At 33.4% G+C, this 17,174-nt stretch overlaps 1 protein-coding gene across 1 annotated transcript in view; it reads left to right on the top strand.

Annotated features, from left to right (window-relative positions):
• The window catches only part of LOC137634106 (muscleblind-like protein 1), a 169,194-nt gene extending 164,918 nt beyond the window's left edge, over positions 1-4,276 (top strand). Inside the window, 1 exon segment of the mRNA XM_068366329.1 lies at positions 1,691-4,276. Within this exon segment, the coding sequence (XP_068222430.1) occupies positions 1,691-2,593 (903 nt within the window). The 3' untranslated portion in view covers positions 2,594-4,276.
• Positions 4,277-17,174: the final 12,898 nt, after the last annotated feature.

Here is a 17,174-nt window from a genome sequence, read left to right as displayed (position 1 = left end):
AGCATATGCATTTCCTTTTATGTTCATTATTTTGTTATTCATATTTTGTTAATGCACCTCCACTGCTCATATAATTCCATTTTATTTATATACAATAATGCATTACATATATTACATATGTATTGCATGTACTTGTATATTACCCTTGCTCATTTCCTGATGTGCTGCTGTTCAAAGTATATATCTATAAGTTTTATACATTATTTAAGTTTTTCCCTTAAAATATCTTTTGCCTCCCTTCTCAATGGAGTTGAACATTTTCTTTATCTGTCAGTTTTCCACCACTCGTCATGTCTAGATTGCAGGGAAGACCTCCAAGTCCCAAGACCAACTATTGCAAGAAATTTGACATTGATCTTGCAAAGTGGCTCTTTTGTCTTTCTCTTTTTTTTTTTTTATTTCCTCATGATACTCATAAGAATACGCCCGTTGCCTCATTTTTAACCACCACCGTCATTGGAGCTACGTTAGAAAGCTTGAAATGAAAAGCTAGAATTTTAGCATGTAAAACCCGGTGGTTTAAGGAGGCAGGGGTTTATTATATATAACTTGTTTACCTGTTCTCAGGTTTTGTATCCGAGGTAATGTTGCACAAGAGGTTATATAGTATATATTTCATAGATACTTGTGAAAGGAGCCTGCTGTATTTTTTCCACAGCAGTAGCTTCCTGTTAGTACAGTACTGAGAACAGGATTCGTGCCCTGCTGCTGATGTGCATTTCCTTCCAAAAGTTCCAGTGAATTTTAGACTTTATTGGTAGATGTATTGTATGTAATGACTATGTATAACATAAGAAACTGCATTACTACTATTTAAAAGACCTTTACAATGAAAATGTTTATTACTTGTGTTTATTAATAATTTGTCAAATCTACTATAAGTACTGTACGTAGTTAACACCCGACTAGCCATAGTAGTATCGTCATAATTTATCCCCTACCACTCGTGTTATTTTTTCTCTTTGACTACTGTTTTCTTTATATGTATAATACACTTTTTGTAGTGAATCTTCGTAATTGGAAATTAATGGTCATCAGCTGCAAGGCATTTGAAAAACTGTGCTATTGAAATGTTGAATAAGTTCAGTAGCACAGCTTTTCAAGATTTAGTTCATGTTAAGTGTTCTATTCAATTTTCTAATAAATTTTAATGGTGGCCATTAAAATATAGTATAAAATATTGTTTTATGGACCATATTTTATGTAATTGTAAATTATGGACCACACAATTGTTTGAAATTTATTCTCTGTAATAAGTTTTGATTTGTTCAATACTTGAATACTGTATTTACTCTAGCATTATTTTAGAGTATAGTATTTTAGCAAATCTTTTGTCGTAGACTAACACACAACAACTGTTATAACACTTTAGAAACAGCATCTTTGTATTTTTATTGCTAATTTATATCATTAGTCTTAGTTTTCATTTAAAAGTAAATGCGTTTCTTATAAAGTATAACTTGACAGTTTCATATAATACGAAAGAGAATAGAAATATATTGTGTCTTGTAAGTGTTATGAACAGTAATTGTAAGTCTAGGACTATTTTTGTTTTAATCCTCAATATAATTGCTTCTTTACAAGAAGTAGGTTTATATTAAGGCTGTTCATGTAATAGTTTAGTGTATTGGGTTATGCTACTTTCATGAAATGAAAATGTCTGCCATTCTTAGTGTATCTCATCTTCCAGGCTATCCCAGGGATAGTACCCTACAAACGTCCAGCTGGTGACAAGTCCGGAGTACCTGTGTATCAACCAACGGGGAATGCAGCGTATCAACAAGCTCTGATGCAGCAGCTGGGCACCCAGAGCTTTGTGCCAGTGTCATGTGAGTATGGCGGGAGTGTGCCCCTGGCGGGGGTGGGGGGCCAGGCCGACAGCCAAGACACCACCGCCGCTAACAACCACGCTGCCGCTTCCTCCGCGCAACCTGTTACAACATCCTCTTCCTCATCCATCACTACCACAACTAACTCCCCAACCACTGTCAAAGCCATATGTTCCACACCTGTTACAGCTTCCTCTTCCTCATCCTTATCCTTATCAGGGACAGGAGGGGATACAGCTTCTGTGTCACCAGTACCTTTGCCTTCTCAACCTGCTGTTAATGTATTTTCTTACACAGGCTATGCACTAAGTAAAGGCCTTCGTCCACAGTTCAAACCCCAAGCCACTCCAACCCAAGCCATTATGGGTCCCTCAGCACTATCCACAGGCTTTGGCCACCCAATGCTCCATCCAGGGCAATTATCAAATCTTAATTATGGTGTCGGTGCACCTATGCACAGCATTGGTGTTTCACCCTATATGACCAGTAATCAACATTTAATGCATCATCATGGGATGACTGGAACAATGGGATTACCTCATGGTATTAGTGGCATGACTGCAGGAATGGCCCCCTCAGTTGGGAGTGTTGCAGCAAGTTTAGGTGGCATAGGTAGCGGTGTACCCGTAGTAAACCCCTCTTTATTAGTACCCCATATTCCTACCTCCCTGTACCTTCCTCAATACACCGCTTTGTCCAGTAACACCCAGTACTCGCTGGCTCAGGGGGGCGAGCAGCCATACAAGAAGCTGAAAACTTCATAAAGTGTGTGCATGAGTACCGGCTGACGAGCAAGTCTCCTGCCTCTGTATGTCTACTTCCTTACGCTCCTCTCGCTCAGTGCCAGTGAGCGAGCAAGACTACAACGACCAGCATCTAGTGGACTCTAGTCATGCCACTACTAACATCTATTAGTGCTCTCGAGCACAGCGTAACTTTACTAACTGGCCTTTTAAGTTTGATTTTAGATAATGGACGTAGCACATGTATTTGTCATTGTAGTTTTCTTGTTATTGTACCTGTTTTTAGAAGTTTTTAGTCATTAATAATTTTAGCTTTTATGAAGTATATACGACATAATAGTTGTCAGTTTTAACAAGACTCCAAGTCTTTTTGCTTTTAAATGACACTGCAGAGCAGACTTGCTGCATGTCCGCTGGTAACCGGGGGATGACGCCTGCATGGTGCCCAGCTCTACACGGTGTTTGTGATATGTGATGCACGGAGACCGCACTGCACCATTCCGGCCCTCCTCCTGCCTGCCCCCTCAGAAGTCTCACTTCCAGACCCTTTTGCATATGTTCTTTTTATTCATGTACACTACTCCTGCTGCTGCTGCCCGGGTCACATGGTAAATGGTGGTGGTCAAAGCGGCAGTATGATGGCAGCAGCAGCAATAGTGGCATTAGATACCGGTCTTTTAGATTAATGAGGGGGGAGGCAGGGCTTGTGCTACATTTTTTTAACTTTTATAGTTTTAATGATATTTTATAGTTCCTTATATATATGCTGTAGCCACACCATGTCCATGCTGTGCCCAATGCCACTCCCACTCCCACCACCACACAATCTGTGATAGTCTCGCTTAGCCAAGGTTATTGCAAATAAATCTGCATGTGCTAAGATATGGTAGGCAAAGTGGGCAGGGTCAAAAGTGTTGCGAGGGCGTAGGTGGGGTTGGTTTGGTATTGCCAAGTGCCATAAAGCGGTGCCGTCTCCGTGTACTCCTGCAGCATTCCCAGTACTATTGTAGCACTACTGTACCATGCTCACGTCCCAACTTGATGTGATGGTAACTTAGGTATGGGTTATGTTGATGTACCTTTGTAATGCTTCCTCTCTGTAGCCAGGGGCACTCAGGCCCCGCTCGGGCTTATAAGTACACATTCATTGCTCTGTCAGGCATCAGTTTTTGTTGGACTGCTCTCATCTTTTTTGTCTGTTATGTAATCCTATGATTCTGTTAATTATTATATTTGCTAGCTTTTAGTGCTTTTCAACATTGGTCTGGGTATCAAGTATATGTACAATTTGCCTGTGTATTTAAGTCCTTTTACTGATACAAATATTGGCCTATGTATAAGAAATATTTTTAAAATAATAAGTCTGTAGAATGCATGATATTGTGTTTGATTTCTGCTTGACTCTCTTACTGTCACTGCTCCTTTACCCGGCATGACACTAAAGTCTTGATGATCAGGTTAGTGCGTAGCACATGGCCCTCCTTTGCTAACAATGCCTTGAGTCTCTCGCTTCCAGCCACTGCCCGGTGATTGGTTCACAAAGGAGCAGCTAGGTCACCAGTGGCTGCTCTGGTCTAATTGGCATAGAACTTTTTTGTGTACCCTAATTCATACAAGATACCATTTCTCAATACACTTAATACAGTAACCATTTAATGAATCATTTAACTTTCAGTGAACTCTGAATACATTACTATACCAAGATATTCAAAGGTAGAGCACAGTGCATTATCAAATACATGTTCAACCTTAAATCATTTTGCTATAAAGTAAAATTTTGCTTACAAGTAAAACAGTACAATAAAAGCAAAAACATGTTTTCTTAATACTATTTACAGTTATGGTATCAATTATATTTAGGCTCACAGAATTGTCTATAATTTAGGACAGAGGAGGCAGGATTTGGTAAGTTTATAGACCTCTTGGGGAAGAAAAACATTGCACTGTATTGTTACTGTAATATGATACAAAAATAACATTTGTTAGACTTGATATGCAATTTTAGATGTACTAGCACATTTTATATTGATTCCATGCAGTTTATATATGCAGCATATTGAAGATATGTATCCAATTTTTTTTTTTTAAGAATCATTTAAACTTAACATTTCATAAATTACCTTGGCAGAGAATGTAAGTGTTCCCTATTGTTTAAATCATCTCAAGTTGTTTCTTTCCATGTGATCTTGACAGCTAAAACCTCAGGTGATTTGGAAACTGTTAAGGGATCTAGGGATAATGACTGTTAGTAAACACATTACTTAGTGTAAACAATTTAGAGCATAAAAAAAATTACAACAGGGGCCACTATACTTAATTTGATCTTTTCTAGCTTTTTTTGCCATGTCATTTATTTAAGGAATTTGGCCCTGCAACATACTGTACTACAAATTTTCCACACTTTTATTAATTATATTCTTATTCTGAAATAGCATCTGTACCTACATTACACATGTAGTACTGTAAGGGTATGATTATTTTGAAATAACAGTATTATCTTTTTTACATATAGTACTTTAGAATTGATTTAAATAGCCCTGTATTAATCAATTATGTACAGAACCTGTACGTGAACATTATCTTTGCATTTCTGCCAAATGTATTTTGCACCTGTACAAAGACTGGCACCAATATATAGTTTTTATCACTCATTTTAATATACTTTTATTTTGATTTTAATATAATATTGCAAACTCCAAGTTACTATTACTAATGTTAGGCAACAACATGCTGCCTTTTCCGTTTTGCACATTCAAGTATGACATAGGCACTGTTTTAATGACCTATTGGGGAGTGTGCCATTATTAAACAATCGCTGCTTCCAAAATTTTCCTTCAGGTGTAAATGAGGTAAGGGCAATGGCGTATAATATTCCTACAACAAACTCTAAAATTATATTGCCTCATCAGATTTGATTATCTACTTTATACCAATTTCACATTTCCAACACAAATAGAGTAATACAGCTTAATAATAATACAGAGGTGTAGCTCTTAGATCAGATTTACATGGAACGAAACAACCAAGATCTGGGTGCATCAATATAAACATTAATTTCTGTAACATTTAGTAGGAATTAAATTTTATGAAATAGTTTGTATGCTATATGTTTGATTTTGACATATGACAATATTTTAACAGTGCCCCAAAATATTTTGACAAGAGGTAGAAGTATTTCATCTGTAGACAGGAGAGAGATTGTATTTATAAGAATTGTCATAAGTAGAGGTATCATTGGTGGGGGCTAAAAGCTGCTTGTTGTAGATTGTTGAAAGTATTTATGGTTAAAATTGCAGTGCATACTTAATGCATGCAGATTAACCATTCTTGTTCTCTTAGTTGTTAGTCGGTGATATTAACAATTGTTATCAAAATAGTTAAAAAAAAAGAGGAGGGACTTCCCCAAGAGGCTATAAACTTTATCATAGGCATGGGCGTGAGCTAAGCAGCTGACCTGATGTGACCCAAGTCTAGACAATACCGTAAAGCCTCTGAGCAGTGACTGGGCAAAGCAGTTGCAACCTGCTAGATGGGGCTCTGGGTTGCCTGGTGATGGGTTCCCACCCTTGGAGATTCTTTTTATTCAAGTGATATATACACACACATTAAAAATCTGGATTAAAATTCTAGATTAATTTTCAAACCATTATTACACTGTAGACTGCAGTTTGCTTTGCATTTCAAATTTCATTTTTTACGCCTATCAGAATTGAAGAAAGTATGTTCTTTATTTCCCATCTATCCAATTACTAAATGCAAAGAGGAAGGTGGTTATGCGAGGCAAACTGCTTTATTCAAAGGAAATAAAAGGTCTCCAGTGGGGTAGTAGTACCTTCGGGCCCTTCATGAGCAGCGTTGGGCAGGGCACAAATCCTACCACCACACCGCATCAGGAACAAACCTCTAATAGTGCTGTAGATGGTAATCACTGTATTTTTAAAAGAAAAGAATTATAGCTAGTTGTATTAGAATTATATTTTTACATGACAGCCTTTACTCATAATGTAAGGTTTACTTGTTTTTCATTGCATAGTGAAATGCTTATAATAATACAGGCAGTATAAATAACCCCAAACCATCATTGTCTATAGTAGCTGTTTGTGATCTTCCGCAGCAAAATCAGTTAACCTGCATGATACGAGTGCTAAAAAAAAAAGTATCCATGATGTAAGAGTGAAAAATTCTGATTACAGTTAGTGTTTACTACACTGAAATTACAGTGATAATGCTTTTCAGTGAATGCTATTCATATTATTTTGTGCATGAGTCATATTTTATTTGTGCAATTGTCAATGAGCTTATCAACTAAATCATTGTTCCATGGATTTTTGTTATACATTAAAAAAGTGAAGAGACAAGCAAAACTTGTCTTTGAAACAAATAGAATGATCCTGGGGTCTTGAACATTTTTTTTTCTTTCTAGAGCAGTTAAATTGAACAAAATATGTGAAGTGCGTGATTTCAGATTTTTGCACATCAAAGTTTTTTAACTTCCTTGATTTCAATACAACACTTTTAAATGTAGATTTGGTTGTTCCTGATAGCGAGTGTATTTAGTTGGCCGGACGTGGCACTAGCGTGGCTCCGATTGTGTGAAGACTGTGATATCTAACTGCACGCACATCACACCTTACGCTATCTGTTGCCACTCTACGACTCTGCCACAACGAGCACGAGGGAGGAGTGTGTTTAAAAAAAAAAAAAAAAAAGTTTTGTAGTCTCATGTGCCCTTAGGTCATTCAGATTTAATATTTTTTCTGGGATATTTTCATTATTAGTACTTAACATTTGATGCTATACGTATGTACTACCTACTATACTTACTACTTACTGCTGTACAAAGAGAATGCCTTCCATAACCAGTTGTAATTTATCTCCATTTTCTGACCCTTCACAAGTGTTTTTTTATGATTTTTTGTTGCAGTATTGCTTTCCTAGTAGATATTAAGCATAATAAAGCCATGCTCTGGGTTAGAGTGACTATAGCTTGGTTTAAATCATAAAGGGATAGAGATGATTTGAGTACAGCCTTTTTAAAGCCTTTTGTCATATAGCTTAATGTAAATATTCATTGATACTGCTTCCAAAGCACTAATGCAAATTGGGTCCAGCAGTGGAAATAGCTCGCAAGTGGACGTAGATGGGTGACAGCAGCAGTGGTTGTGGTGTCCTGTGCTCACCTCTCTACCACAGTCACTACTATTCACTAAAATTAAAGCATTTCTTACTCTATAAATCACGCTATTATTTTGAAGCTAAATTTGGCTTGGCTGCCGTGTATGTGGTTAGCTCTGAGGGTTTTTGACTAAAACCTGCCATCAGTTTTTTGTTTTGTAGATATATTTCAAATCTAATCTGCTTAACATCAGAAAATTCTCTTTGCATCCAAAACTGAAGAAAGCCTCAGTCCGGTCAAACATTGAATACATAAAGCTAATGCAGAAATACCAGTTTGTCACAATTGGTACATGTGTCCCTGCTCCAAAATAAATACAAATGCTTGTATGTATATACAGTATATATATAATATACAGACCTATATATTGAGTATATGTTATATATATGTATATGTACTGTATATAGATACACTCATTCATGAATACACTGTGCCCAATTCTGTAACTTGCTCAGAGGTGGAAGAAAATGAGAACAAAAATGAGAACAGTCTCAAAATACAAGAAAACCGAGATTCACAAAATGGGAGTTGAGTTGGAACCTGTGAAATGTTCCAGTGTTAAATACTTACAAAAATGTACAGTATTACCATTGAAAAGAAATACTCCTCACTGGAAAAGAGGAAATAGGATTTTTTTTTTTTTTTTTTACATTAATTTTGTGTATACATTCAGCCACATTTGTATATCTACTAGAAAGACTTTTTCATAGAAAAAGGAAGTTGAAGTACTCCTAAAATAATGTTGCCTAATAGCAAAACAAGGTAGAGGTGTACTGCTGCAAAAAGGAATTTAATACATACTAAAATACCAACTTATTACTAAAAACAAATATCTAAAGAATATTATGGTTAAACATCATTATAATATCTGTTTTTAACTCAGTCTTGCCACAGAGAAAACATAAACAACTGAATAAGTGTGTAGGAATTTTTGCTGGATGACTAGAAAATCTACAAATAATTGTACACTATTAATTACAGGCATATACAATGAGTAATCTTGTACAATCAGCTGAGTAACTTGATGAAGGTATCATATTGTTATTTCAATCCGCTTTGTTAAGATTAATGGAAGTTTTCAGCACTTTTTCTTTAGTTCTCCAATGCCTATAAGTTATCATTTTTAATATCAAAAAGGTTTTTAGAATATTACTGTATTGTTATTCCACTCATGAGTCCTGGGTTGTCTATTAGTATTATCAATTTCATTATTATTATAATCATTATTAATATTAGGCCCGGGTTGTGTTTCTTTTTGTAATCATCATCATCAAAATACCAGACTGGTTAATAGGATTATCCTGAAGGAACTTATTATTGGAGAAGTAAATTTTGAAAACATTGAATTATATTATTGGAGAAGTAAATTTTGAAAACACTGAATTATATTATTGGAGAAGTAAATTTTGAAAACACTGAATTATGTTGGATACCAAAAGGTTCACATTTAGAATAAGAGTTATTATTATGATCAAATAAAATAAATTTATATATAAATAAATTTCCCAAGGATTTGCTCTTGTAACAAAGCAAATTTTTAACCAGGTGGAATGGGAATAGGTAACGAGTATAGGCCTTAAATAATGTAGCTGTAGATGAAGGGATATAAACATTATACTATTGAGTAAGATGAATCAACAATGCAGGTCGACTTGTATCGAAAATAAAAAAAATCTCGGCCATACACTTTACACCCTCGTTACAGACTGAATAGTTCATTGAACTAATAATTTACTTCATTGATAGAAAGCCTCCTTTTCACAGAAATTTGCTTTAAAAAAAAAATTCTTTATTTGCATCTTATAATAGTGCTATGATCAACATTAATAACAGAGAATTCATGGGAAAAGAAGTCTGAAAAGGCCTCAAAACTGACATGGGATTGACTAGTACAAGCAGGGAAACAGAAACGTTAGATGTGAAAATAGGACAAATACCATTTTGACATGCATTTTAAATGAAAATAAAATGGAATACATAAAGCTATCTATAAAATAAAACTTGAAAAGACAGAATAGAATAGTGTAGAGAGAAACTGTAACAAATTTAACCATCATAATAATTTTAGATAATAGAAGTGAAATAACTTAATAAACTGTTGATTAAAATATAATTTTTTATGATATACAAAGAAGTCCATGCTACCATATTTAGCTTAAAAGTTATCTTGATTATAGAAAGTGATTTTACGTTCTTATCATGACAAAAATAGCCTAGATTAATTCATTATTGATAACTCACACACATTTCAAAAAATTAATCTAAATACTATTTCTCAATTACAGTCTTCAAATACTACAATAATTGTTGGTTGCAACTGTGGAGCAATAACACTTTAAGATGAGATCTATTTATATAAGAAAACACAAGAGAACTTTGTACCATAAGTGATCTCATAATCTAACAGAAAGCAAAATAATTAGACATCTTTTGATAACTGATCAACTCTAATGTAAGCATACATATTATGAACGAACATAACTCAAAAGGTCTGATTCCATCTACTGCAATTATTGTAACTTGAAATATAGGGTATTCCTTTTCTATTCATGCATGATATTAGACTTTCAGAGCTCATCATCATCATAAATGTTTTCCAAGTTTATTTTTCACTTTATGGATAGACGCTTACAGATCCGGCACCAAAATGTCTCCCTCTCTCTTAAAAGGAATCTTTGTACAAAGAAAATACCTCTACAAAATTAATCCTCATAGACTGGGAAGGCATATGTTTGTATAAAACATTTTGGATGCACTTTAGATCCCAAAATATTCAGTGAACCAGAGGTTTAAAAAAAAAAACCTTTTCATAATAAGATAAATAAAAGGATAGACATTCTTTGAGTTTTCTATGCTGAAATCTAAGCTTGATCTGCCTTTAAAAAATAATTTTCAGCCTTAAGCAAAACTACAATTAAGACATTATCAGGGTGTTTACAAAAATCAATTCAACCTAGCAAAACTCTTTACCTTCTTATACTACTGAAACACACAAATGAAAAAGTGTCAACATTTTACAGTCGTGTCATTTCAGGCTTTGCTTCACCTGACTTTTCCCCCAGCATGATGGACGTGTTGTCATAAATGGCTGCTCCCATGCTTCACAGGAGTTTGTCACCCCAGCCCCCACACACAAGTTAGTTTGAGTTTACATATCAGTTCCTAAGTACAGATATATTTTTTCCTTTTTTTTAAAACCAGGAGTTCAAATCTTTAACCTTTTCTATGGGAAAAGGTAATATATTTTTAGCTTCTTGAGAAAGGATCTATAGGCGATTATTCCCCAAATTAACCACTGCCATACTACTTGAGCAACAAATTTTTTTTTGCTCAATCACATTCACCAGTGATACAAGATACTTTAAACCTCAAAACAATTGCTTTTTGTACAATGATACAGTATACAAGTAACCTGGAAAACTACTGTAGTACTGAAAATCTATGATAATAGCTGACCACAACTACCACTATAGTTCAAACCAAGAACCTTTACCTAAAAATGGGCAAAAAAAACAAATCTGATTCATTTCAAGGCATCACCTTTCCTCTACAATCAACTCTACTGTAATGAGCACTTGATAATGTTAAGATAAAAAATCAAAGTCTTTTATAAATACCAAGTACTCCGTTCAACACAAGTATCGGGAACTGCTCCAAACTCTGTCTTCCACTGGCTGCCCGGAGTTCATATTGTAACAATACTATAAATCAAATTTTATAATACAAGAATGGCCTCTCAAAGTACAAATCTCATGTTAATAAGACATGTTTTGTAACAAGCAAGTTATCTGACATTTTAGCATGCGAGCTGTATTTACTGGCATAAATCAAAACCTGGAATGGGCAGTGCAGTAGATAGAAAAGGGAAGAGAACTTATTTCTATATAACTCCCTAAAGAGACTATATTACAATGATGGATTATGCTTTCGCTACTGTGAAGTGTATCTGATCCTCTTTAGAAGACTGCCAAATAATTCTACACACTATTTTTCTTATCCATAGACAATAAGCATTGGTTATATAAATGATGGAAGATACAGTATAAAGGATGGCATCTTAGATACAATTATACCATCCACTCTAAAAATACTCAGAATGGAAATTAGAAAACCACACACAAAATAAAACAGGTTACAATTAGTTGTTCAACACTATAGAAACTGCATAATGTCTGTACATGGAACACTACTTGCTTATCAATGCATTGTTGATAATTGCAGTTGTATTACTGTACCAGTACAGTACTTGTATAGTATACAGAAACCAGTCAATAAATCAATAATGCAAACATGATATTTATTAAAAATTCATTGTTAACTTTCATTGGTCAAGTGTCTTGTTAATAAAGTACTGTAATTGCAATTAGTATAACCAAAGCTACACAATTGTTTAATCAATCTTCTTTTCAAATTTCTCGGAAACTTTGATAGAACGAGTGGTTATTAATTAACTTATGCAATAACATTATTTCAGTACTAGAATAAAGTCCAACCTATCACTCGATACTTTTATATACGTACATTATACTGCATCGTTAATTTTAAACCAACCATCTACATTAATATTAATCTAAGACATGTAATAATTACCTAATGATTGGACATCACTCTTTTAACCCTTTTACCCCCAGGCTGTTTGGAAATTTCCAACCCTTAACCCCCCAGGGTTATTTTTTTTCAAGCACATTTTGCAGTATATATTTTTTTTTTAAATTGTTCTAACAGCCTTAATTTTTGTCATAGAGAGGTCAGGTTGGTCTCATTCTCTTGGAAAATGCCTGAATTTTCTAAAAAAAAAAAAAAATTATCAAATATGCAAAAAAAATTTCAAAAGCATTTTTTGCAACGACGTACCGGTACGTCCATGGGGGTAAAGGGATGAGTTTTGTGAAACGTACCAGTACGTCCTTTGGGGGTAAAAGGGTTAAGTAGGCATATGCACTTCTGATATTTTATCCATAAATAGTTTTAGACATGAAAACAATAGAAAAAAATTTCCAAAAGCTATAACTGATGTAAACTCCATGAACACCAATCTGATCAACATACCCAACCGAACTTTAACAGAAAGTTGTACGAGAATAAAAAAATGGGAAATTTCGAAAAATACAAGAATACAAAATGTCAATACATCTAGAACCTGGCTTTAGGATAGTCAATGTGTACTTTTCCCTGCAGTTTCCTTTGAATGTATATAAAAGTAGCACCTCAAGTTATTGGAACTTTACCTCTTGGATTTTGATAATGGAAAGATTTGAAGACCATAGAAGTACAAAAATAGATTAGAATTTTTTCATTACTAGAAGAATCCTGTACGTGCACATGCATACTAGAGTTGTAATGAAAGTGACCGATTTGCTTTTCTAGTTTGGTCCTTTTCTGTTACAATGATCTCCCAAACACACGAGTTTTGTTTTTATTTTTTCCCAGTAGGTTTGGTATTTTCCAAGTTTTTCTTTCTGTGTAATTACTCACGTATATGTTGAAAGGAAAGTTTTATAATACATCGTAGAATACAGATTAGATAACCAAGTCATTTTTGGTTAAAATTAATTTTTCTTCTTGGTACAGTAATTGAACTCGTAAAGGTATTTACTTAGAAATAGATCAGACTTATCATATTTATAAGTAATAGAGTACTCTAGTTCAATTGAAAATATCTTATTTTAAATAATTGTGTAATTATTTCTCCAGCGTATGAACTGGTGTTTTAAAATCTAAGATAGAATATTTAGTTAAAATAAGTGTATATTGCTGTAATGTGTACTGCATAATAAGTCATAATCATACTTTGCATTATTTACTAGTTATTTTTATGTATGTGTATATGATATATTTTCATGTGTGTGAGTGTGTATTGTATACAGTTACAGACCACCTACTGTGCTCTCCCTGTGAAAAAGTGATGTACGAAAAACAATGGAAAAAAAGGAACAGTATTATACTGTAATATTTTATATATTGAGTGAATGTTATATGTACATTGAGTATTTTGTACTAAATCATATATTGGTAGGACTCCTCAGCTACATAATTATTTTTATTAGGAATCCTTTTTAGAAATGATAAGTTAAGTAAGAAATGAACGTAAAGCCACTACATGACTGTGGGGTATCTTTTATACTCAAGGATAGACTATATTATAGGGTATATTATCATATTTTTCCACTTATTGAAAGACCAATTTTGCAAAATGTCCAATAAGCTGAGGTGTTACTGTATGGAAGAATGTTGAGTGAAGAAAAAGTCTTAAGGCCTATCTGAATGAATTTTACTCATACAGTCAAGAATTTGCAATATTACACATCAAGAGAATAACTAGATTCTATATGGGTGATTCATTAAATTTCCTTATTATTAGAAATACCAATACATAATGTAACATTCATTAGTTTTACATAAACATTTAGGTCTGAATCGACATACAGTACAAACTGATGTAGCTATAGATATATCATGAACAGAAATTGGAATGAATTAAATCAATTGTAGCAACCAAAAATTAATAACCAGGGACAGATCTAAACTCTAGCCTTTTATAGAGCAGATTCACGCAATATCTAATATACTCATATTATACTAGAGATAGAATGATGTAAGAATAAAAAAACAAATCTCAAGTAAGTTATCAGATAAGCGACTACCCCTGCTTGACATGATAAGCTCACCAACCTGGTATTATCCATCCCCCAAATTGCTTTTATTCATGCCTGCAATATCCAGTTAAGTGGTCTGATTAAACAAGCTAATAATTAATCGTTTAATTTTAGAGAGCAAGGCTGCTCTTATGTTCACATACACAAAAACTGTATGTTCATTACTTAATATGTTAAGCATGTATAAAGACTTTATCCAATCGACAAAAACTGGAACTGATAAGATATGGTTCAAGATTGTTATTCATTAGTTTGGTTACAACGCTAATGATCTTATGAATAATGATAATGAAAAGCATATACTGTACAGTATATCCTTATATTACATAGAATACATAATTGTACAGTACTACATTTTTATCTGGGATTTGCTTTACAATTCATCATATCAGTGAACGATGTGAAACTATAAATCACTCTTCTGTATGTTTTCAAATTCATCTTGCCATGCATACATATACAGTACATGGTATTACTTACATTATATTATAGGGATAAAATCTACATATACAGTACTGTATGATAGCCAATTACTTAAATTATACTGCCATCACATGGCTTGGTGAATTTATGAAATACAGCATACGTAACACTAAACCAACAAAATATTATAACAAAATTCTCCACTTTTTTAAACAAATGTTTCCGCACCACATAGTGACATTCAAAGGAAGGACTTGGAATATAATAAAGCTGTTCAGCTTAAAAAACTTGTTCCTGTATTCTAAATATCGCTAAGGGTGTAATAAAAACAACCTTTTAAAAATCCCTTAAAACCTTTGGTTTGAATTGTTGCAATCTTATTTTAACTAATTTGCCGAATTAAAACAGAGAAAACCCTTGTCATACAACAGCCAAAGCTTTATATCTTATGGTTTGGAATACAGTGCTGACCAACTAAAGCATAAAATTACTGAACTTTCTCTCATGCAAGTTTTCTTTCACCATTTAAAGTAAAAGTAAAATCGACCCAGATAATGGAATTACATTAGTTATGATTCACAGCTGCAAATTACTTAGTTATATGGATAGGTACTTTAAGCCAAAGCTCAGGCCTTGGGACAAAGATATTACTAAAAAGTAAAATAATTGAAACCCCATTAGCTTTCTTTTAAAGAATGGTCCTTGTTACCTACATAGAACAACATCAATAATGAATAGGGATGTTGATTTTCTTAATTTTCTTTCAAGATTATGTTAGTACAATTATCCTATTTGTGCAAGACTTTGAGACATGAAAAACACTATAACTTTGTATAATCTTTCAGTTTATCATTTATTTTCTTTCCTATTTAAGTAACAAACATCAACACTTAGTTTATCAAATCTAGCTCCTTAGCCAGACTTCAAACTGTACATGACCTTATCTCATAAGTTCTATCAGAAAAAGGTGGGTATTTTTTGTGTGAGCCTTAGAGTTATTTTTATTTTACTACAAAATCTAAATGTCCTATGGAAACACCAGAATTAAACTGCTATTATCAAAATTACTATTATCATGATTAATATTTACCTTCTTCAATTCAAAGCAATTGTGTTCAAGAGTAGATCAACTTCATTAAGTTTATTTCAAGTTTAGATATTTTATTTTGTCACTAAATTATACAGTATTTTCTATACTTAAATACAAAAAAATATTAATTCAGGCTTACATAAGGGATGTTGAAAATTGTGATGTAATTATTAGAACATTTGACAACAGTGAAACAAAATTAAAATGGAAGTGTTGTACAATATTGATATTAAAATTTCCAGTAATTGACACCAATTAAAAATTTTCTCCAGTTATTCTGGTGCTTTATTAGTGCAATGTGCTTAATAGGTTAAAACAACAAGGTTATCGTAACTATTAAAGATCTTATAATGCATTACACTAATACAATTAGATTATTCTTATGTAGATAAACTTAACATTACAGAACCATATAATAAACATGTTAGAAATACAGTATGCAATTTCTATTTGAAACTCAGTTGGATTTTAAGACGACTGCACATATGAAAAAATACACACGCCATATTGCTCACATCTGATGTGATTATTTCCATTATGGTTTTGCTCACAAGATAGATAAAGTTCACGTAGGAGGACATTTAAACATCTGAAGTACTAGTTTCCATGCCTTTATAAATTGAATTTTTTTGTGGGCAGCAATTACAGAAGGAATCTTAATTGAACTGAATTCATAAACATAATAAAGGGATTTTGACGAAGGAAAAATCTATTTCTGGGGGGAGACCTGTGACGGTTTTGGAAGATTTATATCAGAAAAGGGTAAAGAAGGACTCTTTTCACCGGCCGTCACAGGTCGACCCAGAAATGTCATTCATTCTCATTCTTAGAGCAAATTATTTAAAAAATTTCAATGTTGATATAACCCATTTATAATTCTGCTATGCTCATTTCTTTCATTTTTGTTGAATCAATGCTCATATATATGATAGATTTCATAATTTTTTTATAATCTAGTGCTGCATTCCGTAATATATCACAAGCAATCAAGACTTCCTTCTTGATTGAGGGGCCCCTAAATTATCAAAACTTTTGCACAATATTTAGCACAGCACAAAAATTTTGATAGTCTTGGGTGCACATTGAAGGCTACTTTCATAATATCGACATAACAAAATAAGACATAAAAAATTTGATAGTTTAGGAACACCTTTAGGTGGTTAAGTGCATAACTTCTTGTTTGTGACATTTATAGCAATGAAACTTTACTTTCGGTATTTATTCATCCACATTTTCACATGAAATTATATAAAACTT

This window comes from Palaemon carinicauda, chromosome 44 (genome assembly GCF_036898095.1).
Source record: "Palaemon carinicauda isolate YSFRI2023 chromosome 44, ASM3689809v2, whole genome shotgun sequence".
Taxonomy (NCBI): domain Eukaryota; kingdom Metazoa; phylum Arthropoda; class Malacostraca; order Decapoda; family Palaemonidae; genus Palaemon; species Palaemon carinicauda.
Note: the sequence above shows the minus strand (reverse complement) of the source record. Positions and strands in the feature narration are given on the sequence as shown.